At 38.4% G+C, this 25825-nt stretch overlaps 1 protein-coding gene across 1 annotated transcript in view; it reads right to left on the reverse strand.

Moving 5' to 3' along the window:
* THEMIS (thymocyte selection associated) overlaps positions 1–25825 on the reverse strand; it is a 211365-nt gene that overhangs the window by 94901 nt on the left and 90639 nt on the right. Inside the window, exon 4 of the mRNA XM_049902361.1 lies at positions 20956–22004. Coding sequence (XP_049758318.1) covers positions 20956–22004 — 1049 coding nt within the window. The remainder of the gene's footprint in view (positions 1–20955; positions 22005–25825) is intronic.

A 25825-nucleotide genomic window follows, 5' to 3' on the forward strand; every position in this document is an offset into this window, starting at 1 on the left:
AATAAGCATGAATCCCATACATAAAAAAACCAAAAGAGAAGGATAGTTAAAAAAGACACTCATACCACCTTTCAGGGAGTCCCTGAGTGGTGCAAATAGTTAATGTGCTCAACTGCTACCCAGTTGCTCCTTGAAAGAAAGACCTGGCAATTTCCTTCCGAAAAACAAGTCACTGGAAGTCCTATGGAGCATGGTTCTACTCTGACATACCTGGGGTCACCATGAATCAAAATTGAACTCAACCTTACCTTTTTATTTTTTCCATCGAGTCATAAGAAGCACTTGTGTTCTGGAGGCAGGAGAACAGGGAGAGAGGTCTGCTCTGGCACTGACTTAACTATGGGGCTGTAGGCAGTTTCCTCAGGTATAACATGGTGATAATGATACCGATTTCACGAGGTTGTGTTATATGGGTCAAGTAAGACGAAGCACAGAAAAACACTGTTTTATTATTATAGTTGCTAGGAAAGACACAACTTTAGAAATTTGTAAGACATTTACCAGTAATCTGACACTAGGAAAATTCTGAGAATCATCATTTTGGATGGTGTTTCTGGCTTTCTTAAAATGCTCATCATTTTGAACTACTCCCTGACAAGCTTATATTGCCAATCAAATCTAAATTACTGCTTACCTCTACAGGACCACTCTCCTAAAGGCTGATTACCTTTTAATCATTATTCGAAATTTAGTCTTCATTATAGGAAATAATAGTTTCTCAGAGTGGTCTGGCAGGGATTTATAGAAAAGCTTCAGTCAGGCTGACATGTGCTTTTATTAACCATATTTCCTGTAGCTGCACAGACAATGAGAAATCTACTTCTGTGGGCAGAACCAATTATAACTGAACAGGTACACTTTTCTGCAGGCTTGGCCATGATGTCAAATGTTTGATTAGAAAGGCCTTGTGCTTTTAGCTAAATGGGGGTAAATTTCTTTCCATTTGCAAGAACAAGCTATTTCTGCCTTTCATGCCACTGCCTCTTAGTATCTTAATTCTGGTCTCAATGGAAATCGGAGTCACAAATGTAAACACCCTCGAGATGGGGAAAACAACATTGTTATATTTGTTCGAAAACAAATTAAGTTAGCTTCAGGAGGGAGCAGGCTGTACCACTGCATACCCTCAGATGCACTGTGCACTGGAAGAGAACAGGGACAAGCTACACATGAAAAATGGGTCCTGGTGGAGGCAACAAAGGGACAGAGTTGGTAGCCCTGGAGAGGAATCTAAAGAAGGTTGTCAAATAAATGGAAATGTTAAGATAAAATAGATTAAAAGGTGGGTGGAGGTACTGTCACGTGCATACCAATGGAGTGAGGCAACCACAGCAATCAGGTTCTGGATGTACAGGACAGAAATGAGGGAGGAGGGGAGGGGGGAGAGGGTGGGAGGGCGGTGACTCTGAACAAAGGTAATTCCTGGGAAAATCATCTCAGAAAAAATAAGAAAAGATAAAAACAGGAGTCAAGTTCCTACTAAATGCAGGATAAAGAAGAAAAAGTGGATTCTGTTCAATCAACACATTACTGATAAGGGTGCCTCTCAGGGTGCCAAGAACACAAAAACTTACAGGACATGTCACCAGAAAGACCAGCTTCTCAAAAAAATACCACAACTTCATTTTTGGGATACTACCTGTTCTTCAAAATTCTTTAGCTATAGCAAAGAAGCTTGCTGGTATTTCAAGGAACTCAGATGAAGATTTTTAGTTTCTTTTAGCTCTTAACCATTCAATGCATAGATACAGATCATAGATTGGTGGAATATTTAAACTGGAAGATGTAGTACTGATCCTTTCCTCTAATCTCCTAATTTAATAGACAAGGGCACTGTTATGAATTAAATTCTGCCCGCCCCCCTAAAAAGTATATTGAAATCCTAACCCCTGTACCTGTGAATGTGATTCTGTTCAGAAGTAAGGGTTTTTGTTTTGTAACGTTAATGAGGTCATACTGGATTATGTTGTGGCCTAAGCCTAATTCCTTTTGTGTGGTGTTTTATAAGAAGGGAAAACAGACTCAGAGAGAGACATACACAGGTGGAAGAGACCATGTGTAGAACTATCTACAAGCCAAGGAATACCAAGGAGGGACTCTCCCCTTGAGCTGATGCCCTGATTTGGACTTCTAGCCTCCAAAACTTTGAGATAATAAATTTCTGTTCTTTAAAGCCACCCGTTTGTAGTATTCTTGTTTTGGTAGCACTAGGTAACTGTCTTAGCTATCTAGTGCTGCTATAGCAATTGGGTGGCTTTAACAAAGATTTATTTTCTCACAGTTTAGAAGGCAAGAAGTCCGAATTCAGGGTGCCAGCTCTAAGGGAAGGCTTTCTCTCTCTGCTGTGGAGGAAAGTCCTTGTCTCTTTTGAGCTTCTGCTCCTAGGCCATCTTCCTGTGGCTTAGTACCTCTCTTCCCCCATCTCTGCTTCTTCACTTGCTCGTTTTAATCTCTTCTGTATTTCAAATGAGATTGATTCAAGATACACCCTACACTAATCCTGCCTCATTAACATAACAAAGAAAACCCATTCCCAAATGGGATTATAACCAAAGGCATAGAGGTTAGGATTTACAACACATATTTTTGGGAGACACAATTCAGTCCATAACAGTAACTAAGGTAGACACTAAGATCATCCCAGGTTACACAGTAAATTAGTAGAACCAGGACAAAAACAATATTTTCTTAATTTCTAAATAATGTTGTTTTTATTCATTTATTTGTTTGCTTTTTCCTACCAGAGCTATCAAACTCTAGATTAAACTTTCAACGTTTTCTAAAGAGAATTGCATCTTCTTAAAAACAAAGAGAAGGCAATTCTGTCAATAGGAGAACTCAGGTAGGAATACTGAAAGTCAACAGTAGAGAAGTTATAAAATGAAGATTCCTTATTGAAACTTACAGGAAAAAAATTAATCCAGAAAGCATACTTTTTTGTTTGCACTCAAAATATAAATAGAATTAACCATTTCTCATTGTCTTCATTGCTATTCTCCTGGTCCTTAGCAGCAACAGGTAGATGCTAACTGGTCTTTCTGTTTCTATTCTTTCTCCTCTATTGTCTAATCGCAATACATTAGCCAGAATCAACCCTTTAAATCATAAATCAGTTCATGTCATTTCTTCACCCAAATCATGTAATTGCTTCAAGTTTTATGAAATGTTAATCGAAAACCACAATGACAGACAAACTCCTATACAACCTGTTCCCTGTCCCTCATCTCTGATAGCCAACGCAGCCAGGAGCCACTTAGCCATTACAAAACAAAACCTTAAGTGACAGTGCTGGGTGGGGCTCAACTGGCAGCTGCTCAGACCAAGGGGAACCTGCCCCCTCCTGTCCATTGCCCTCAAAGCGCTGGGTGTGGCTCAAACCAGTCAATCCCAATTTACTAGCCTACATGTCAAAGAAAACAATGCAATTTGTCTTACTACACCCCGTGATAACCTGTGCAGTCCATAATGTTTGTATGTACTTCCTGGTGAGAGATGTTATAAAAGGTTCTGCCTCCTTTTGTGGGGGGGGAGCTCATTTTAGGTATACACTTCCTTGCTCCTTGCCTACGCAAGCAAACGCTCCTCATCCCTGCTCTCCTCCATGTGTCTTTATTGACGAGAAGCCACACTGAGCAGGACCTGCTTTGGGTAACATTTCCTCTCTGTTTTTGTATCTTTTTGACTCGTTTGCTCACTATACCCCAGTCACACTCATCTTCTAGCTGATTCTTGAACATGGTAGGGACGCTACTGCCTCAGGGTCAACTCCTTAACTACTAGCTCTTTCCATCTCCTTCCTCCACTCACTAACATCTCTTTTTGACTTCTCTAACTTTTTTTTTCTAACACAGAGCCTGTGGTGTAAAGGGAATAAAGGGAAAGAACACACAATCTTGGGGATTTATATTTCTGTATTTTTTTTTAATATGACCATCGGCCTTATTGGCTGAATGTAAAACTGACTTGTTCATTCATGGAATACTTCTGCAGATTCCTTGTAGGTCACTTCATCAGGAACCCCAAGCTATCTTTCTTGTGTAAGTCCAGCCATCAACAAATATCACCCTCAGCTCCAGGACTTCAGGAAATGTACCACCTATTGGTCAAGACCTCTTCCCCTCTCTCAAGTTCACCTCTTGTCTACAAAGAAGCCACACGGATTAAAGTACAGTTTATTCTCAATATAGCTTATTCCAGACAGGAGAAAGCTTCAGTTGCAACCTCTTGCACAGAATCTATGTAAATATGGGTCGAACGTCAGCTCTTATTTTGCCCAAATTCTCAGAGACAAATGGCAAGTTCTTCAAATGTATCACTTGAATATTCTATCACATTACTTGAGGTGAGAGAGAAGGACCCAACTTCTTTCTTCCATAATGATGAGAAAAAAAAAACAGAAGGATAAAAAAATGGTTAACTCTCTGCAAAAACATCTTCTTTCATCACCTTGTCAGCTTCTCAAATTCTCTCTTATTCGACCTGAGGTGAGAAAGCTTGCCCCTGCACTCAAAGAATATTCTCCCCTGACATACAGGATGCGAACATGGCTAAAGTTGCTAACACCAGTTGTAGGGTCTTCACCTTCCAAGTCTTGTATAAATAGTCCGGCAATTCATTTTAGAATGTGGGGATTCATGAGCCCTCATTTAATTTTCAGGTTTTTGTTCTCTGGTGTAATTCCAGGACTAAGAGTCAAATTTAGCATGCTTTTATAGCACATGCCTGTGAATACATGCATGTATATGCACGCATCTATTTATCAAAGATGATGGATAAATACAAAATCTTACATATATGCATGCCTGTAAGGTTAAATGAGTACTTTGTTGTTGTTCCAACTCATAGCAACCCCATGAGTCAGAGTAGAACTGCCCCATGGGGATTTCTTGGCTGTAGTCTTTTTTTTCTTTTTAATCCAAAGTGATTAATTAATTTCTAAATTCACAAAAACTATTATTCCATACAATTTCCTATAAAAATACATTACAACTGAAAATTTTAAGTAACTTCTTTAGATTCTTTTTCTTCCCCCCTTTATAAAATTTAATTGTACTTTAGATGAACATTTATAGAACTAACTAGCTTCTCATTAAACAATTAGTATACATACTGTTTTGTAGCTTTGGTTACCAACCCCACAACATGTTAACACTCTCATTTGTCGATGTTGGCTTCCTTATTACCAGCTTACCTGTCTCTTCCTGCCTTCTAATCCTTGCCCCTGGGGTTGGGTGCCCCTTTAGTCTTGTTTTGTTTTATGGGCTGTCTAATCTTTGGCTGAAGGGTGAACATCAGGAGCAACTTCATTACTGAGCTAAAAGAGTGTTTGGGGTCCCTACTCTCGGGGCTTCTCCAGTCTCTGTTAGGCAGTTAAGTCTGGTCTTTTTTGTGTATTAGAATTTTGTTCTACATTTTTCTCCAGCTCTGTTGGGGACCCTCTATTGAGATCCCTGTCAGAAAAAAGTCAGTGGTGGTAGCTGGGAACCATCTAGTTGTGCTGGACTCAGTTTGGTGGAGGCTGTGGTAGTCATGGCCCAGTAGTTTTTCAGACTAATCTTTCCCTTTTGTATTCAGTTCTCTTCATTCTCCCAGTGCAGTATCTTAGATGGCCACTCAAAAGCTTTTAAGACCCCAGAAGCTACTCACCAAAATAGAATGCAGAACATTTTCTTTATAAACTATGTTATGCTAATTGAGCTAGATGTTCCCCAAGACCATGATCCCCACAGGCCTCAGCCCAGTAATTTGGTCCCTCAGGGAGTGTGGATGTGTCTATGGAGCTTCAAAGACCTTGCTTATAATCTTTATGAAAGCAGATTGCCAGGTCTTTATCCTGCAGAGTTGTTGGGTGGGTTCGAACTGCCAAACTTTGGGTTAGCAGCCAAGCACTTAACCATTGTGGCAGCAGGGCTCCTTCTATGTGTTTAAATAATGGAAAGTTATAGAACAAAATATTAATGTGATAAGATTACTGGTGATTTTATTTTCTTGTTTTTCTCTATTTTCTGAATTAGCATGCCTTACTCTTAAAAAAAAAATTTTTTTTTTACTCTTAAAAACATTTAAAAAGTATATATATAAACACATAAAAATAAATCTTATTTTACAAGTGTGATCTTACTTCAAAAATAAACTGAAAGATCCCTGGAGAAGAATGACTATTCAAGAAACAGATTTTTATATAAGGAAATTTGTTTTATGATAAAGAAAGTGTCATAAAATTGAGAAGAATTACTTCATCAATACTATAGAGATATTTTGGTGTCACCTTTCGTAATAAATACTAAGTAAATTAAAAAAAAATTTTATATTTTTAAATTCAATAGTATATGTAAAAATATGTAGTATACAAAAATAACAAGAAGTAAATAGAATTGTGTAGCAGTACATCGACTGGGAATAAAAAAAACTGGGAGCTACCAGAAATTCAAGCTGGATTCAGAAGAGGACATAGAATCAGGAACATCAACGCTGATGTCAGATGGATCCTGGCTGAAAGCAGGGAATACTAGAAAGATGTTTACCTGTGTTTTATTGACGATGCAAAGGCATTCGACTGTAAAGATCAGAACAAATTATTGATAACATTGGGAAGAATGGGAATTCCAGAAAACTTAATTGTGCCCATGAAGAATCTGTACATAGATCAAGAGACAGTCCTTTGAACAGAACAAGGGGATACTGTGTGGGATAAAGGCAGGGAAGGTGTGCTTCAGGGTTATATTCTTTCGCCATGCCTACTCAATCTGTGAAAACCCTGGTGGCATCGTGGTTAAGTGCTACGACTGCTAACCGACAGGTCAGCAGTACGAATTCGCCAGGCACTCCTTGGAAACTGTATTGGGCAGTTCTAATCTGTCTTATAGGGTCGCTATGAGTTGGAATCAATTCGACGGCAGTGGGTTTTGTTTTGTTTTTTGGGGGTATTAAATCTGTATGCTGAGCAAAAAATTTGAGAAGCTAGACTCTAAGAAGAAGAATGGGACATCAGGATTGGAGGAAGACTCGTTAACAACCTGCGATATGCAGATGACACAACCTTGCTTGCTGAAAGTGAAGGGGACTTGAAGCACTTACTAATGGAGATCAAAGACCACAGCCTTCAGTATGGATTGCACCTCAACATAAAGAAAACAAAAATCCTCACAACTGGACCAATGAGCAACATCATGATAAACGGAGAAAAGATTGAAGTTGTCAAGGATTTTATTTTACTTGGATCCACAATCAATACCTATGGTAGCAGCACTTAAGAAATCAAATGACCCATTGCATTGGGTAAATCAGCTGCAAGAGACCTCTTTAAAGTATTAGAAAGCAAAGATGTCACTTTAAGGTCTAAGATGCACCTGACCCAAGCCATGGTGTTTTCAATAGCCTCGTATGCATGTGAAAGATGGACAATGAATGAGGAAGACTGAAGAAGAACTGACACCTTTGAGTTGTGGTGTTGGCAAAGAATATTGAATATACCATGGACTGCCAGAAGAACGAATAAATCTGTCTTGGAAGAAGTACAAGTAGACGCAATAATGGTAAGACTGTCTCACACGCTTTGGGCATGTTATCTAGAGGGATCAGTCCCTGGAGAAAGACATGATGCTTCATAAAGCAGAGGGTCCCTGAAAAAGAGGAAGATCTTCAACAAGATGGCACAGTGGCCCCAACAATGGGTTGAGCATAACAAAGATTGTGAGGATGGCACAGAACCAGGCAGTGTTTCATTCTGTTTTGCATAGGGTCACTACGAGTTGGAACAGACTTGACGGCACTTAATAAGGAAAACAAATAGAATCAAACATGTATGAGATCACTCCAACCCACCCACTGCCGTCGCGTCGATTCTGACTCATGAGATCACTAGAACTCCCTCAAAAAAACCCACTGCTGTCGAGTTGATTCTGACTCATAGCGACCCTATAGATCACTAAAATAAAAAAAATAAAGAGTGGGTATAAATTTAAAAGTAATGGAAATAAGCATAGAAGAAAAGATAAACAGATTTGGCTCATAGAAATTTAATGCTTCTGTATACCTAGTAGGAGCCCTGGTGGTGCAGTGGTTAAGAGCTTGGCTGCTAACCAGAAGGTTGGCAGTTCGAATCCACCAGCTACTTCGTGGAACCCTATGAGGAAGTTATAATCTGTCCTATAGGGTCGCTATGAGTCAGAATTGACTTGACGGCAACGAGTAGGTTTTATGAGTATGTCTAGTAAATAAATAAGTAGAAAAGAATCAGTAGTCTGGAAATACTTATTCAAAACATAACAAAATTACGGACACTTTTTAATATATAGAATGCATCAGAATTGATTTAGAAATAAATAAGTAAATAAATGAATTTCCTCCCTCCCTCCCTTCCTATCTCATTTCTTTCCTTTCTTTCTTCCTTAAACATTTATTGATTGACTGCTATGCACCAGCAACTTTACTAAACACTAAGGAAGCTAATGCAAAGATATTTTCCCAGGCCTAAAGAAGCAGAGTCTGTAAGTATGGATAAGAATTTAAGAAGGGAGTATCGATAGAGAAGAAATTGAGGATTGAGCTCTAAGGCAATTAGACATTTAGTGTTAAAGAAAACCTGAGGAAAAGCCAGCAAGAAAAAGGCAGAGAAACTGCAAGCCCTGCAGTGTGAGGAAAGCAGAAGGGCTTGAAGTTCCAGAAGACAAAGAAAGTATTTCAAAAAAATAGGAAAGTTTGACTGAGCCATTTCCAATTTAGTATACAAATTATCTGAGGACTGAGGATTGACCATAAGATTTGGCGATCTGGAATCACTGGTGACCATGACACAAGACATACCTCAGCCTCAGTTATCTCATCTGCCAAGCTGGGATAATAATAGTGCCAACTGAGCTGTGTGGAGAACTGAATAAAATGATAATACATGTAAGCATCTAGCACAGCACCAGCGACAGCGGAAGAGCTCAGTAATGGCCCACTGTTGTTCTTATTACAGAAGGTTGAGATCAGCCTAGAACACAGATCTTAGGATATTTTATTTAACACGGGATGCCTGACAGTCTACGTGCTGGGGAAATAGTCTAATATGATGGGAAATGCATAAGTGAGTACAGAAGATAAGCTGGAACCAGAGCCAATGAAAAGAAAAATACCTTGGATAACAATTGACAGCTCACATGACTTTGTATTTTATTCTGTTTTACAAGTGACAATTGGGCACTTAAAAAAAATTAATTAGGATTTGTAAAATATTTGATAACGACAACAAAATTTTACTGAGGACAAATTGTACATAACGTTCAGTGATCTAAATGGGCGTAACGTCACAAGTTAGAAGAGCATTCTTATCTCTTCAGATACACTAAGAGAGCAGGTATTTGTTTTCTATATATTGTATAACTCCATAAGCTTACAATCAGCCCTTTTCAGTTTTGTGTCTGTATAAATAACAACGGATTTATTAAAATGTGGGGCGTATAGAATTATCTATAGTTCTTATGGCTTTTTATCCACAAATTGATTCCTATTTGGCTGGTTTTGTAGTTGATAGCCTGCTGATTTTATAGACTATCCTCTTTTTTTTTCTCTTCTTATCAAATCTAAAATGTAATTGGTTCATGGTAAATATCTTAAATGCGCCTATAGAAGGAGCAGTCAGGAAATCAAACAACATGTTGCCTTGGGCAAATCTATTGCAAGAGACCTCTTTAGAACCTTCTTTAAGCAACGGTGTCACTTTGAAACTAAGGTGCACCTGACCCAAAAATAAAAAACAACAAACCTGTTGCCATCCAGTCAATTCCAATTCATAGCAACCCTATAGGTCAGGGTAGGACTCCCCTATAGGGTTTCCAAGGAGCAGCTGGTAGATTTGAACTGCCGACCTTTTGGTTAGCAGCCAAGCTCTTAAATCACTGCAACTCACCCGAGCCATGATCTTTTTCAATTGCCTCACATGCATGCGAAGCCTGGACAATGAAAAGGAAAACAGAAGAAGAATTAACGTCTTTGAATTATGGTCTTGGCAAAGAATATTGAATATACCATGGACTGCCAGAAGAACGAAAAGTCTGTCTTAGAAGAAATACAGTCAGAGTGCTCCTTGAAAGTGACAATGGTGAGACTTGTCTCATGTAGTTTGGACACTGTCATGGATTGAATTGTGGCCTCCCCAAAATATGTGCCAACTTGGCTAGGTCATGATTCCCAGTATTATGTGATTTTCATCATCTGATGTGATTTTCCTACGTGTTGTAAATCCTACCTCTATGAAGTTAATGAGGTGGGATTAGCAACAGTTATGTTAATGAGGCAGGACTCAATCTACAAAATTAGGTTGTCTTAAATCAATCTCTTTTGCGATATAAAAGAGAGTAGTGAGCAGAGAGACACAGGGACCTCATTACCACCAAGCAAGAAAAACCAGGAGCGCATGTCCTTTGGATCCGTGGTCCCTGTGCTTGAGAAGCTACTGCACCAGGGGAAGATTGATGACAAGGACCTTTCTTCCCCTGGAGCTGGCACCCTGAATTTGGACTTCTAGCCTAGTAGACTGCGAGAGAATAGACTTCTGTTTGTTAAAGCCATCCACTTACGGAATTTCTGTTATAGCAGCAGTAGATATCATGAGGGACCGGCCCCTCAAGAAGGGCATCATGCTGGTAAAGCAGAAAGTCAGCAAAAAAGAGGAAGATCCTCAATGAGATGGATTGACACAGTGGCTGCAACAATCGGCTTGAGCATAACAAAGATTGTGAGGATAGCGCAGGACTGGGCAGTGTTTCATTCTACTCAGAGCCAACTCGAGGACAACTAACAACTTAACAACATCTTAAAAACAGCATATCTTGCAAAGCCCCTGAAAGCAACTTGTTCTATTAGAAGTATATCTAGGTAACTAAGTACTGGGCACAGGTTTTCTAAAACATCAGGGTCATATTGAAAATATATTTTGGACAAGGTATATGAAAAAAAATGATCACTGGTATAAAAGAGCAGCTGAGAGTTTTTCCTTAAATAATAGATTTGTATGAGTCACTTCTTTATTATTTTTAGAGTATTCAGGGACCATATGGCATCTTAAATTCAAAGTTCACTTTCACTTATCTTTTCTATTTCTAAGATAGACATTTTTCTTAAGATTTCTACTTTTCAAAATTTGAAAAAAAAAATACTGATTTTTGGAATCTTATCATTATGAATTCCGTCACAGCCATCTTACGTTCATTTTCTCTCTTAACATTTACCCAAGAAATTTTGTTTGGGAAGCAAATTATAAAGATTTTCATTGATGTAGGTGTGACATCAAGGAAAACACCACCAAAAGATTAAAAGTAATGGTTGGCTTGCTAGGAACTGGGGAGTTGTAGCAAAACTCATTTGCTCAGATATGTGGCTTATGTCTTATCAATTTATTTCTAGGCAAGGTTTTATTTGAAAATAAATTCTGAACTGATAAATACAGCAATGGAAAATTCAGATAAATCAGCTCAGAAAACGGCAAAGCCTGCTGGAACTTATCTTTGTTTTTTTTCCAGCTACTCTTGATTTTTTTTTTAATTTAAAAAACAAAAATAAGAGTAGTGAGCTTAAAGAATAGAACTTAAATATCTAGTGAGCCCACACTGAACTCACTGATGATGAGCACTAAAATCCCCATAGGGAATATAGGACTTAGTCAATTTCAATTTCTTGACTTCATACATACTCTACCTTGAATATTCCAAACTGCCGATTCTTCTGTTATTGCTGGTTATTCCAAAACAGGGATTTCTAAGTCATGAACACTTGAGAAAATGAAAACTATTCCAATTTTTTTGAAAGTCAGAAATCTAATGTGAACTAATTTACCCCAACTTTCATTCAATGATTTTGCCAATCTACTGGGAAAAATGTAAAAAAAAAATTAAATTTCACATTTTCATGCAGCTAAAAAGTTCCACACACATATATACATATATGCATATGATCACTCGCTAACATTGAAAATATGCTAACTGCATATTTGATGGTATTTTAGGTGGTGATTCCACAGAGTAAGGGGAAGGTGGGGTGAGAATGTTAACGAATGTTTCCATCACTCTCTGGATTGGAACTACCCCAGTTATTTGAAAGTTCAATGAGGGCCAAAGTTTTGGTTCTTTCAGATATTTCCAAGTAGGAGTGTGCTTCCATCATCTCAGAATTAAAATCATGTTCTTCAGCTATAAACTCTCTAGAGAAAATTAATATTTTATCATTAGTTTGATACTTTGTCCGTTTTTTTGTTGAAATTCCCTTAAAATCAGGCAATGTCTCCTAATGTCACTTTAACTAATTCTTTTTCAATTTAAATTCATTTATACCAATTTTCAGTTATCTAACTACAAGTGTCAACATAGGACTTTCTATGCCTACAGCAAAACTTTAAAAGTTCAAATTACTCTCCCACTTCCTAGAAGCACAGGAAGGACTTAAATACTGTGCGCATCCTTTTGGGCACAGGTCTCTGCTCTCGAGGTTTCAGTTGGAATTCTAGTTTGGCTAATTTTCAACTCAGCATTTCCCTTATTCATTTTGCTGTCCTTCCTAGCCTTTTCACTTGTTTTCTATTATACTTGGTTGTGCACAGGCTCGTGCCATTCACTGCACTGCAAAACTCAGGCAATGCAGAAACCATGGTTTATCAATCTGTATGTGTGCTGCACTGAGACCAGCTCAGATATATGCTAAAATTGTGTCTCAGTTAAAATGAGTGAATTTGAGAAAGAAAGGTCATAAGAAGTCCCCTTTATTTTTTTCTGATTACCTAGATTCAATAACCCCATTTTAAAATAGGTCCATGTTCCGCCTTCATTGCCTATGTTCTTTGGAAATTGCGGTAATTCTTCCCTATTCACGGGGAAAACCGACCTACAGCTTCTATGTTAGACCAAGAGGGAAACCAGAAATAGATATATCGCAGTCTTCAGAGGAGCAGAATCAGACACAAATTCAAACATTCTCAATGTGTTTACACAGCATCAAGTTAACAAAAAACAAGTCCCATCATTTGTGCCCAAACCCTCTAGATGGCTAACAAGTGGCTATAATACTATTCTCTAATGATCCAGATTTAAACTAGGCGAGAGGGCTTCTTTACACTTTGCAGCTACTCTGTCACATCAGATCAGAAGTGACTTCTTAGCTCCAGTGGCAGCTGTTGAAGTGTTCTCCCTGTACCTCTCAGGACCTATTGCTTTCTTTCTGCCTTTTTCAGGCCTCACTCTAATTCTGGTACAGGATTTTTTGTTTGTTAGTTTTTTGCTCATTTCACAGTACCTTGCCATCACTGCCTCCCTTGCTCTTTGCTTTAATGTCTCCTTTGGGTGTTCTTGTCTGACAGAAATCTAGAAATTCTGGCAGCAAAGTGGACACTTGGGCATTAAATGGCCAAACAGAGTTAGTGAAACGCAAGATTTCTGGTCCCAGCTGTAGTCTCTGAAGAAGTAGAATATCTCATCTTTCAACCAAAGGTTTGTTTTTCTATCTGGTTATAGGTCTTTTCATCAGAATACAGAAGTTACATTTCTCCTATGTGGCACTCAGGAGTCATAGTCATATATATCCAGGACAGGGAAAAACCCCAGTGAGTATATGTTCTTTCAAACTATTTGAAACTACTTCTGAACTAGAAACTAATCTTTGGAAAAGGAGAGTCTACCCCACAACATTTTTATTTAGAATACCACTTTAGGCCCAGCTTCATGTTTAAAATCACTTAATAATATTGTCTTCATCTGATTAAGAATACGAATGAAAAGATACAACTTCTACATTATATCATAAACTTAAAGGGAATTTTGAGGGATCATTTGGTAGGTCCCCATCCCTTTGTTAAGATCCTATACATTTTGTAAATATTTGGCTATCTATCACATTTAAGGAAACCCTGGTGGTGTAGTGGTTAAGCGCTACTGCTGCTAACCAAAATGTCAGCAGTTTGAATCCACCAGGGGCTCCTTGGAAACTCTATGGGGCAGTTCTTCTCTGCCCCATAGGGTCGTTATAAGTCAGAATTGACTCAACGGCAGCAGGTTTGGTTTTTTTTTTTTTAATCACATTTAAAAAACAACAACAAAATCCTTCAGTGTAGAAGATCATAGTTCTTGAAGTGGCTGTCATCTTCCTTTGTATCCATTCCCCAATCTGCACCCACCTGCCCATACCTAAATTATATTTCTCAAGTTTCTACTGCAATTCATTTTATATTTAGGTTTTGTTATAGCGAGAGAACACTTAGCGATCTTTCCTTGGAAAACAATTCTACATATCCTAAGGGTTCCTATAGCCTGTCCTCATATAGTCTTAATTTCCAAACTTCTTAGATTAACTCCTAAGGTTCACAGCTGACAATCAATATCTGCTGTAGCTGAATTTGGCTAATACTAAGTGCATTGTAGTTTTTTTCTCTTAGACTGTTCATACATCTGTCCTGTAATTTAACAATGCAAGAAATGATCTGGTAAAGTTCATGACCCATTGCAAAGGCAAAAGTAAACTCACATAATGAAGCATCTTATACTCTCCTCTAAGCATGTAATAAGGCATTGTAGAGCTAAATGTGTTTGAACATTGATATCTTAGGTGTTAGTGAGCTGAAATGGACAGGTATTGGCCATTTTGAATTGGACAATCATATGGTCTACTATGCCTAGAATGAACAACTTAAAGAGGAATGGTGTTGCATTCATCATCAGAAAGAACATTTCGAGATCTATCCTGAAGGACAATGCTGTCAGTGACAGGATAATATCTATATGTCTACAAGGAAGAACAGATAATAGGATTATCATTCAAATTTATGCACCAACCACTAAGGCTAAAGATGAAGAAACAGAAGATTTTTACCAACATCTACAGTCTGAAATTGATGGAAAATGCAATCAGGATGCATTGGTAATTACTGGAGATTGGAATTCAAAAGTTGGAAACAAAGAAGAAGGATTGGTAGTTGGAAAATACAGCCTTAGTGATAGAAATGATGCCAGAGATCACATGATAGAATTTTGCAAGGCCAATTTCTTCTTCATTGCAAATACCCTTTTTCACCAACGTAAACGGCAACCATACACGTGGACCTCGCCAGATGGAATACACAGGAATCAAACAGACTACATCTATGGAAAGAGACGATGGAAAAGCTCAATATCACCAGACAGAACAAGGCCAGGGAATGACTGCAGAACAGATCATCAATTGCTCAAACGCAAGTTCATGTTGAAACTGAAGAATATTACAATAAGTCCACAAAGCCAAAGTACGACCTTCAGTATATCCCACCTGAATTTAGAGACCATCTCAAGGATAGTTTTGACCCTTTCAACACCAGTGATGGAAGATCAGATAAGTTGTGGAATGACATCAAGGACATCATAAATGGGGAAAGCAAGACGTCATTAAAAAGAAAGGAAAGAAAAAAAAAGACCAAATTGGATGTCAGAAGATACTCTGAAATTTGCTCTTGAACATCAAGCAGCTAAAGCAAAAAGAAGAAATGATGAAGCAGAAGAGCTGAACAAAAGATTTTTCAAAGGGCAGCTCGAGAAAACAAAGTAATGTATTATGATGACATGTGCAAAGACCTGGAGATAGAAAACCAAAAGGGAAGAACACGCTCAGCGTTTCTCAAGCTGAAAGAACTGAAGAAAAAAATCCAAACCTCACGTTGCAATAGTGAAAGATTCTATAGGGAAAATACTAAATGATGCAGGAAGCATCAAAAGAAGATGGAAGGAAAACACAGTCACTATGCCAGAAAGAACTGGTTGAGGTTCAACCATCTCAGGAGATAACATATGATCAGGATCCTATAGTACTGAAGAAAGAAGTCCAAGTTGAAAGCATTGGTGAAAAACAAGGCTTCAGGAATTGAGGGAATATCAACTGAGATGTTTCAACCAACTGATGCAGCCCTGGAAGTGCTCGCTCTTCTATATCAAGAAATTTGGAACATGGCTACCTGGCCAACCAACTGGAAGCAATCCATATTTATGCCTATACTCAAGAAATTTGGAAGATGGCTACCTGGCCAACCAACTGGAAGCAATCCATATTTATGCTTATACCCAAGAAAGGTGACCCAACCGAATGTGGAAATTATTGAACAATATCATTAATATCACACACAAGTAAAATTTTGCTGAAGATCATTCAAAAATGGCTGCAGCAGTATATTGATAGGGAACTGCCAGAAATTCAAGCTGGATTCAGAAGAGGGAGTGGAACCAGGGATATCATTGCTGATGTCAGATAGATCTTGGCCCAAAGCAGAGAACACCAGAAACATGTTTACCTGTGTTTTACTGACTATGCAAAGGCATTCGAATTGTGGATTATAACAAATTATGGCTAACATTTGGGAGAATGAGAATTCCAGAACACTTAATTGTGCTAATGAGGACTCCATACATAGATCAAGAGGCAGTCATTCGAATAGAACAAGGGGATACTGCATGGGTTCAAGGCAGGAAAAGTGTGCTTTAGGGTTGTGTCCTTTCACCATAACTATTCAATCTGTATGCTAAGCCAATAATCTGACAAGCTAGACTCTAAGAAGAATGGGCATCAAGATTGGAGGAAGTCTCATTAACAACCTGCATTATGCTGATGATACAACCTTGCTTGCTGAAAGTGAAGAGGACTTGAAGCACTTACTGATGAAGATCAAAGACTACATACTTCAGTATGGATTACACCTCAACATAAAGAAAAACAAAAATCCTCACAACTGGACCAATAAGCGACACCATAATAAATGCAGAAAAGGTTGAAGTTGTCAAGGATTTCATTTTATTTGGATCCACAATCAATACCCATGGAAGCAGCTGTCAAGAAATCAAACAGCACATTGCACTGGGCAAATCTGCTGCTGCAAGAAACTCTTTAAAGTGTTGAAAAGCAAAGACATCACCTTAAAGATTAAGGTGTGCCTGCCCCAAGCCATGGTATTTTCAATCACTTCATATGCATGCAAAAGCTGGACAATGAATAAGGAAGACCAAAGAAGAATTGATGTCTTTGAATTGCGGTGTTGGTGAAGAATAAAGAATATATCATGGGCTGCCAAAGAACGAACAAATCTATCTTAGAAGAAGTACAACCAGAATGCTCCTTAGAAGCAAGGATGGCAAGCCTACATCTCACATACTTTGGACATGTTACCAGGAGGAATCAGTCCCTGGAGAAGGACATCATGCTTGGTAAAGTAGAGGGTCAGTGAAAAAGAAGAAGACCCTCAACAAGATGGATTCACACAGTGGCTGCAACAATGGGCTCAAGCATAACAAGGATTTGAGGATGGTGCAGGACCGGGCAGTGTTTTGTTTTGTTGTACATAGGGTTGCTAAGAGTTGGAACTGACTCGACAGCACCTAACAACAACAACTGTGTTAGAATATTTAATCTCCAGATACCCCTTAAAAATCGTTCTCTGAATTTAAAGCAATACTCCATACACAATCCAAAATCTTAGAGACTTGCTTTTAATGGCTGCTTCCTGTCTCAAAAGTATAGAAAATGTTCTCTGCAATTACTTCAAAAACATTCATGGTAGATGAGCTTTAACATTAATATCAGAAAGAACATAAAGGAAATATGTGAAAGGATGACATTGTGATAAAAAAAAAAAGTTGATTGCAAGACTTTTCTTGAGCAGATTATGTAGAAACTGAGAAAGCTTTAGTTTATGGCCCCAAAATGATCCATTAAGCAGATTCCTATCTTGATGGTGGAAAAAAAAAATTGTTGAAAATGAGAAGGTCTAACACAGGTAAATTATAGCACCTTCTGACATTTTAAAGTTATTTCAGAGAAAATATAGTGCTTTTCCCATCACACTAGAATTGATGGAATTAATTAGAAAAACAAAAGAATCATAGATCTCTCTCAACTGATAAACTGTCAACCAAAGGAGGTATCCCCTAATCTATGGTTTCCTCATTCACCTATAGTTCTCTGGCTTCTACTCTAACCTTTTCAGGGACAAGAAGTCTATTCCAAAATGTTACACCAAAGTTATTCTCCCTTTGACTTCCGACTGGTGACCTAGTTCTTCTTTCTGTTGTATTGGAACATAAGTCTGCAGTCTTTTCCGAAAAGCAGCTCTTTAAATGTACAAAATAGCTAATATCACCTAAATCTTTCAAATTTAGACTATCACTCAGTTCTTTCAGCCATTCCTCCAATGAATATGGCTCAGGACCTCTTACCAAATATCTCTTAACACCTTGGTATCTGAACGTCTCTTAACAAACTTCAGTTAGTTGTTGTTTTTCTTTAGAGATAAGACTCAGAACTGAACAAGACAACCTAGGTAGGATCTAATCAGTGAACAAGCAATTAGGAATTATTAACTTGATTTGAAATTATGTGTCTACAAATTTAGTCAAAGGCTGTATTAGCTTTGTATTCGAAGCCTACACATAATATGGTGGTTTTCACTTTCTTAATAAAACACTGGAATCATTTTTATATGACCTTCTGTCAAATGGTATTTTTTAACTTCAAACTACTTTTCCCTATTATTGACTTCTTAGTGGTTTATGGTTTTTTGTTTCTTTTTTCCTGATTGTAAAATAGTGCATTTCCAGTATCTATATTATTGAGGCAAATGGCCTGGCTATCCTTCTACACCAATCATGTCTCTAGTTGGGGCTGCCCGTGAGTTGATTGAGTCAGGAGCTGGGCATGTGATCCAATTAAGATCCTTCCCTTTTTAAAATTGGAAACAGACAAAGATATTCCATTCTTCTCTAGTGATAAAACTAAGAGATGTGAGATACAGGAACTGTCAGCAGTAGGGCCACTCATGTGAACAAAAGTAGCCTGCAAAATATAGCCAATGTGTAATGAAAAGTGGACACCATGTTCAAGATTTCAGTTCCAGCTGTCACCGAACCTTAACTTTACCCTTAGATTCCCCATGGGTCCATGAATTAGTAAGTTCATTAAAAATAAAGTAGCAACAACAAAAACACTTTTGTCATTGGCAAATAAATGGGTTCAAACATGTATTGATTTTGCATTCTAAAGTTTTTACTTATCTCTACCAACTTTATGTTCTGTGTTAGTTGTCTATTGTTGCTGTATCAAATCAGTCCAAACTTGATGACTTAAATCATACAAATATATTATTTTACATTTCTGTAGGTCTGAATTTTGATGTGGGTCTTGATGGCTAAAATCAAGATGTGGGCAAATTACAGTCCTTTCTAGAGGCTCTAGGAAAGAATCTGTTTCCTTGCCTTTTCCTGGTTCTACAGTTCATCTTCATTCCTTAGTTCATGAATCCCTTCCTCTAGTCTCAAAGCCAATAATGATGCATCTCTCTGATCATGCTTTTGTAGTCACATCTTCCCCTGACCTCAGCTAGGGAACACTGTCTTAAGGAGTCATGTGATTAAACTGGACTACCTTCTTAATCTGGTGGTCCCTGGGTGGCACAAATGGTTTGTGTTTGACTACTAATTGAAAGGCTGTGAGATTACAGCCACTGAAAACCCTAGTAAGCACAGTTCTACTCTGAAACAGATGAGGTCGCCAGGAGTTGCAATCTATTCATCAGCAATGGTTTTTGTTTGTTTGATTTTAGTCTGCATAATCCAGGACAACCTCCCCATCTTCAGGACCTTAAATTATTAATTACATCAGTAAAGACCCTTTTACCACATAAGGTAACATACTCAGAGCTTTCAGTGATTTGGCAGGAGTATGTCTGGTGGCCACATGTCTGGCCCTTGTAATGTTCACTAAAAATGGCAATTCCATCTCTTATATCATCCAACTCAGTGATAAAATATGTTGAACAGAAGAAGCCAAAGGCACCCTCCACATTCATTGCAGCCTACTTACCAACATTATTTGGAAATAGTTATTCGATTAGTTAATGACTCCTCAAAATGGTTTTTCTAGAAAAGAAAATTCCAGTGTTTTTGCTTTTTTTTTTTTTTTTTTGTCTTTTTCCGAAGATGAGTTTGGTGATCCTAACTGAATTTCCCCAGTATACAATAAGAACGCAATCATTGAAATGTAGAATTAAAAGTATTTCCATATCCACATACTCAAAGCCCGAGGCTGCTATCATTCCTGAATATGTAGAGTAAACACAGCATCTCTTTGTTTTGCTAATTGCTTTGTTTCCCCAAGCAGCTAGCACAACATCTGCCAGGCCAGAATGCACTCCTTGCACACACCGTAGAACCACAAATGAATAAACGACCTACACATCATGGTATAACGACACATCTTTCCAGGCAGCCAGCAGGCGGTTTTCAAAAGACAAAGACCTTCAGTAGAAATGAAGCTGAATGCCCCCAAATCTTTAGAGTGGTACTGAAGTTGTTGATACTGTAATGATCTGATACTGCCTGCAATTTTATTGATTATGTTTTTCAATAGAGCTGTTAAAGATAACAATTCTAAGATAGGCAGAATGTGGGCAGATGCTCACATTCTCACACAGGATTCTGCCAAGACATTTTTACATCTTTTTGCACATAAAACAAAATGAAGACATGTGTTATAGATGCATGCTGCTGGAAACCTCCCAGAAGAAGGGAGTTTATTATATGCTCATTTCCTGGATGAAGTATTAAAACAATTCTACCTAGAAAAAATGAACAGCACTTCCAAAATAAAATAGATTTGCTTCTAAGGCACCTTATAAAACATTCTTAATTACCAAAACCCATTGAAATGGCAATTTGGGTCATCATACCCAAATGTCATTACTGCTTTTTGTAATTCAATATACATTTTATGACACATCTACTGGCTAAGCATCGAAATACAAAATGCTGCAACAGCTTACTCTCTGTTGATGTTCATTCATCTACTATGCATCAGAAAGGCTCATTTCAAATATGGTGTGAAAGAAAGAAAAGTAAGCAAAAAACTAACTCAGAAAAGACTTAAAATAAATTGCCTCAAGAAAAACTCTCTAGAGGAAAGACCACAAAATCTTAGCCTTACCTTGGGAGATTTAGGCAGATCCACTGTCCTTTGTTCTGTTTGAGTTAGCAGAGTTGACTTTGTTTCCACCACTGAGGGATGTTTGGGAGGGCGGGGTGGGGGATGTAAGAAAGAGCTTTCATACCTTCTCATCATGTAATATTGTTCTTCGCTGATCTCTTCTATCAGAGTCCTGACTAGAAACGATTCTGGTTCCCTAAACAAATTACTAACTAACTGAACAGTCATATTCAAGCGGCCGATAGGAATTTCCCAGCACTCCCTGGGATTGGCAACGTCACTTATGAGTAGATAAGAATCTGTGATACCTTCCTCCAACCGCAGTCCTGGTGTAGCAGCCAAAATATCTTCTTCAATAGAAAGATCTCTCACAGACACCTTCACATTGAAGGGCAAGTGGAACTGTGTACAGAGCTCAGAAACCTGGTACTGTTTCTTATCATGAATCACCTCTACGAAACCTCCTTCCATGTACAAAGGCAGCAAGACTGCCTCATAGGACTTTTTGAGGATTTTTTCACAGGCCAGAACATTCACCACTTTTTTTATTCCTTCACAGAGGACTTCAGTAGTCTGTGAGTGATGCACTAGAAACTGGTCCCCAACTGATACAGATGACAACTCCTCATAAGGGGGATGAAAGGCTTTGGTGGCTACCACGTGGAGAGTCTCCTTTTCACTCTTAGCTATCTCTAGGTCATAGGCAGTCGGAAACTCCCGAGGTCTCCGCTTGAATTTGCCTTTATAGCTAGTGGGGATCAAGAAGTGTCTTTTAGGAAAATTGCTTCTAATTTCTGAAGCCAAGATCCTCGATGCCTGGTACTTTTTGTGGATCACAATGGTTTTCCCAGGCTGTAAAATGTTTCTGGGAAGCTGCTTTCCTTGAGGTCCTTCTATGACTTCAGCCACTATGGGAAACTCTTTACTGGTCATTTCAAAAAGATCTTCTGTAGATAACAGCTGAAGAAACCAGTTAGCATCATAACAATCAGTAATGTCTTTGACTTCAACATCTAAACTGGGGAGGATGCGGACTATATCCTTTCGGACTGAAAGAGAAAAAAAAAAAAACTGGCATTTTGTGCGTCAAAATGTTTGCTGTGAGACAGTAGTAGACTCTTTCCTGGAGCCACAGGTAAGTTTCATTTTTTTTTAACGAAACCTCAGAGGATCAGAATATAACATTTCCTACATGTGTTTTTCTTTTATTAAATTTTCAGATGACATAGATTATATATAAAACAAATATGCATACAACCACTGCTCAGCTTAAGATATAGAACATTAACCAGCACGCTGGAGCCCTTGAACAGGGCCAAAATTGCATCCCTCTCACTGCGGCCTAAGAGTAACTACTCTCCTGAATTTGGTGTTAATCATTCCCTGGTTTTTCTTTATAGTTTTATCACACATAACATGTATGAACATATAGCATGTGTATACATATATATATATATATACATATATATGCATATATATATGTTTATATATATTTCCAGAGGGTTTATAATACCTTTTCAAGTCATGTTCTTGTGGTTCAGATTTTATATGCAAAAATACCTTAGAAGAAAGTTCTCATCCTTCAGATTAGATCCTCCATGTACAAGGTCTAGAACATAAATTCTTTATGCAAACCTGAATCCTGTATGGTAGAACAGTATTGCAAAATCATGAGATACAAGATTAGATTACTACATGGGAGTGAATACCAAAGTGCAATCTTCCAATATGCAAGTTCTTTCTTTATCTGCTGATACTGCATTAACATCTGGATAGGAGGGAAGGGGCACATCATAGACCATGGTCCAAAGAGCCCTTCTGGAGCCCTAGGTGCACGGGTGGGGTGCTTACCAATGTATCTTTGCCTAACGTGTCACTGAAGACTAATGAGCCTATACTTCTTCAAGCTTACAATCTCTCCAAAGTCTTTCTTTGAGAACACAGAGACATTTAAAATATTATCCCAAAATCACTTATTTTCTTTCCATGTACTACCCCATATAGCATCATTATAAATGGTCTTTCATTAAAAATAAAGTTATGTGTTAATATTAATTTAGGATTTTATAATGGTTTCTATTTTCTTGAAAATTCCCTAACACAGTAGTTCATAGCATTCTCAGGATCCTCCACTGTTTCCCAAAATCTTCAACCACCCCGTGTCAGTATTCTTTCTTCCTTACATGCTTTTGAAAATGAAAATTTTGGGAGATTTAGAAGACAGTTTTCTTCTACAAAACATTATGTATATTATTAATTTGTATATTATTAACTAATTATGCAGCATCTGAAAACCATTTTTTCACAAATAGCATGCCCATGCAAATAAGGAACACACATATAATGGTTAGAAATGACGAAATTATGTAAAAAGTTCTGGCATAGCTCACTCAACGCATACACTTTGCCTGTCTTGTTATATTTCCAGAAGTGAATTTTGGCCTCATTCACCCCCAGTCAATAATCTGAAAATGGTACTTTTGTATTTGTTTAATAAAGGCATAAACCATGGTCAAGAAGCCATGGATTGAATTTAGTGGTGCCCTGGTGATCAGAAAATAAACTATTGAAGCTGTGCTTTTGCTCTGGGGCAGTTGGAGGCAAGGCCTGAGAGTGGTAGAGTTCCTTGTAGGGGATCTGGGCCCAGGTACGTTGAGCTGGAGAGGGGCGGACTGTCAAAGAGAGGGCTGTGCTCAGGGCTGCCACAGCCCAAGCATAGTCCAGTGGTGCCAACCCCACATGAAACCAGAGGCAGGATGGTGCCAGTGCAGGCATGGGCACGCACTGCCCTGGCACTGCGGAGACACTGGGCAGCCAGTTCGACCCATCTTGTCTGAGTGAGGGACGAATGACCCCTCTGTGCCCTTGGCTGTCATACCCTCCCTGCGGAGTGTGTGTGTTGGAGGAGGGAGGATGAATGCAGATGACTCCAGTGTGCACAGCAGATTGTGTGCCAACTGCAGCAGACCAGCCTTGTGCACCAGAGTGGTCTCTTCTGGCTGGGTGCGTAAACCTGCACACCTCCTGGGCTGCGGCTGGCCTCCCTGGCTAGGGCTGTTTTCAGACGGAAAAAGTGATTTCTTTCTGCACTGGACAAAGAAGTTTGCAGGGCAGGGAGGGAATCTTGCTGGGAGAGGGGCTGTTTTAGAAGCTTGAAGGTAGACTGGTGAGGGTCTGCTGCTGGAAACTAAACCTCTGTGTCAATAGGTACCAAGACTAAGACTTAACATGAAATCTTTTAGACAGAAAAAAAAATAAAATTGAAGTCAGCAACATGTAAAAAAGTATTAATATCGCACGATTCTGAAAATTACTGTGTATGTGAAAACATACAACATTTGCATTATTTGTGTAAACATATGGTATAACTCTATAATTAGTGTCATATTCCTTGTACATGCTGTGTAACACAGTTCTTGAAGACACAGCATGAAGAGGTATTATTTTATTTTCTTGGATGTAAAAATGAAAAAATCAACACTCGCCTGTAGTTGGAAGTCTAAAATTTGTAAAGATTCACTTTTGAAAAAAGAAGAAGGGCTGAAAGCACATTTTTTACCTTTATTGTTTCATTTTTAATGTTTAGCGTACCTTAACTTTTGAGATTGTTGCTACAAGCATGCCTGTACTTCAAGGCATTTTTAGAAAGTCCAAAATCATGTTCATTTGGATCAAAATGAACTGGGTTTAAGAATTTTAGTGCTAGCCCTAGAAGGGTATTTATTGATGGGCTCATTTTGTTCCTCAAGTCTAGGGAACAGCAAGAGATTGGCAGAATAGGTGCTATCAAGGAATTTCTGGGAGCTCTGAATCAATCTATCAGAACATCAGGGACCAGTGCAAGTTAGTTTCCAATCCATAATTGGGCACAGTGGGTCTGGTGGCTAAGGGGCAGTTTGGTACCGTAGGAGTACTTTATTGCTGTAAGAGAAAACTTCCAGGTCAAGCTATCTAACCTCTGTTCAATTTTTGGTATCTGTTGTGGATTGAATTTCATCCCCCCAAAATAGCTGTCAACTTGGCCATGATTCTCAATATTGTGTGATTATCTACCATTTTGTTATCTGAAGTGATTTTCCTATGTGTTGCAAAATCTACCTCTGTGATGGTAATGACATGGGATTAGCAGCAGTTATGCTGATAAGGCATACAAGATTAAGTTGAGTTTTAAGCCAATCTCTTTTGGGATATAAGAGAGAAAAGTCAGCAGAGACAAGAAGACCTCATACCACCAAGAAAGCAGAAACTACAGGGTCCCTGCATCTGAGAAGCTTCTAGACCAGGGGAAGATTGATGACAAAGACTTTCCTCCAGAGCCGACAGAGAGAGAAAGCCTTCCCCTGGAGCTGGCACCCTGAATTCGGACTTCTAGCTTACCAGACCGTGAGAGAATAAATCTCTGTTTGTTAAAGCCATCCGACTGTGGTATTTCTGTTGTAGCAGCATTAGATAACTAAGACAGTATTCAAATCCCGATTTATCCTCCATGTTTTTATATCTAAATACACTAAAAACATGCTACCCTATCTCATCTTACTTGACATACTAGCAGCATTTGACAGAGTAGATTTGGGTCACTCTCTTTGGTACATTTTCTTCACTTATTTTCCTCTTATCTTACTTCTCATTCTTGTCATTTTCTTTGCTGGTTTCTTCTCTCTGTGCACACCACCCCCTGAGGCATACACACACCTGTTAGTTTGTCTTGTTTCTTTTCCCTTCTCTTTCTACACTCATGTTCACAGTAATATCACACAGCCTCAAGTCCTTAAATACTATTTATATGCTGATGACTACCCAAAGCATATCTCTAGCCAAATCATTCTCCTGAACTCCAGACGTCTACTGAAGACATATTTTATCATAGTCT

Source organism: Elephas maximus, chromosome 1 (assembly GCF_024166365.1).
Source record: "Elephas maximus indicus isolate mEleMax1 chromosome 1, mEleMax1 primary haplotype, whole genome shotgun sequence".
In the NCBI taxonomy this organism is placed as follows: Eukaryota; Metazoa; Chordata; class Mammalia; order Proboscidea; family Elephantidae; genus Elephas; species Elephas maximus.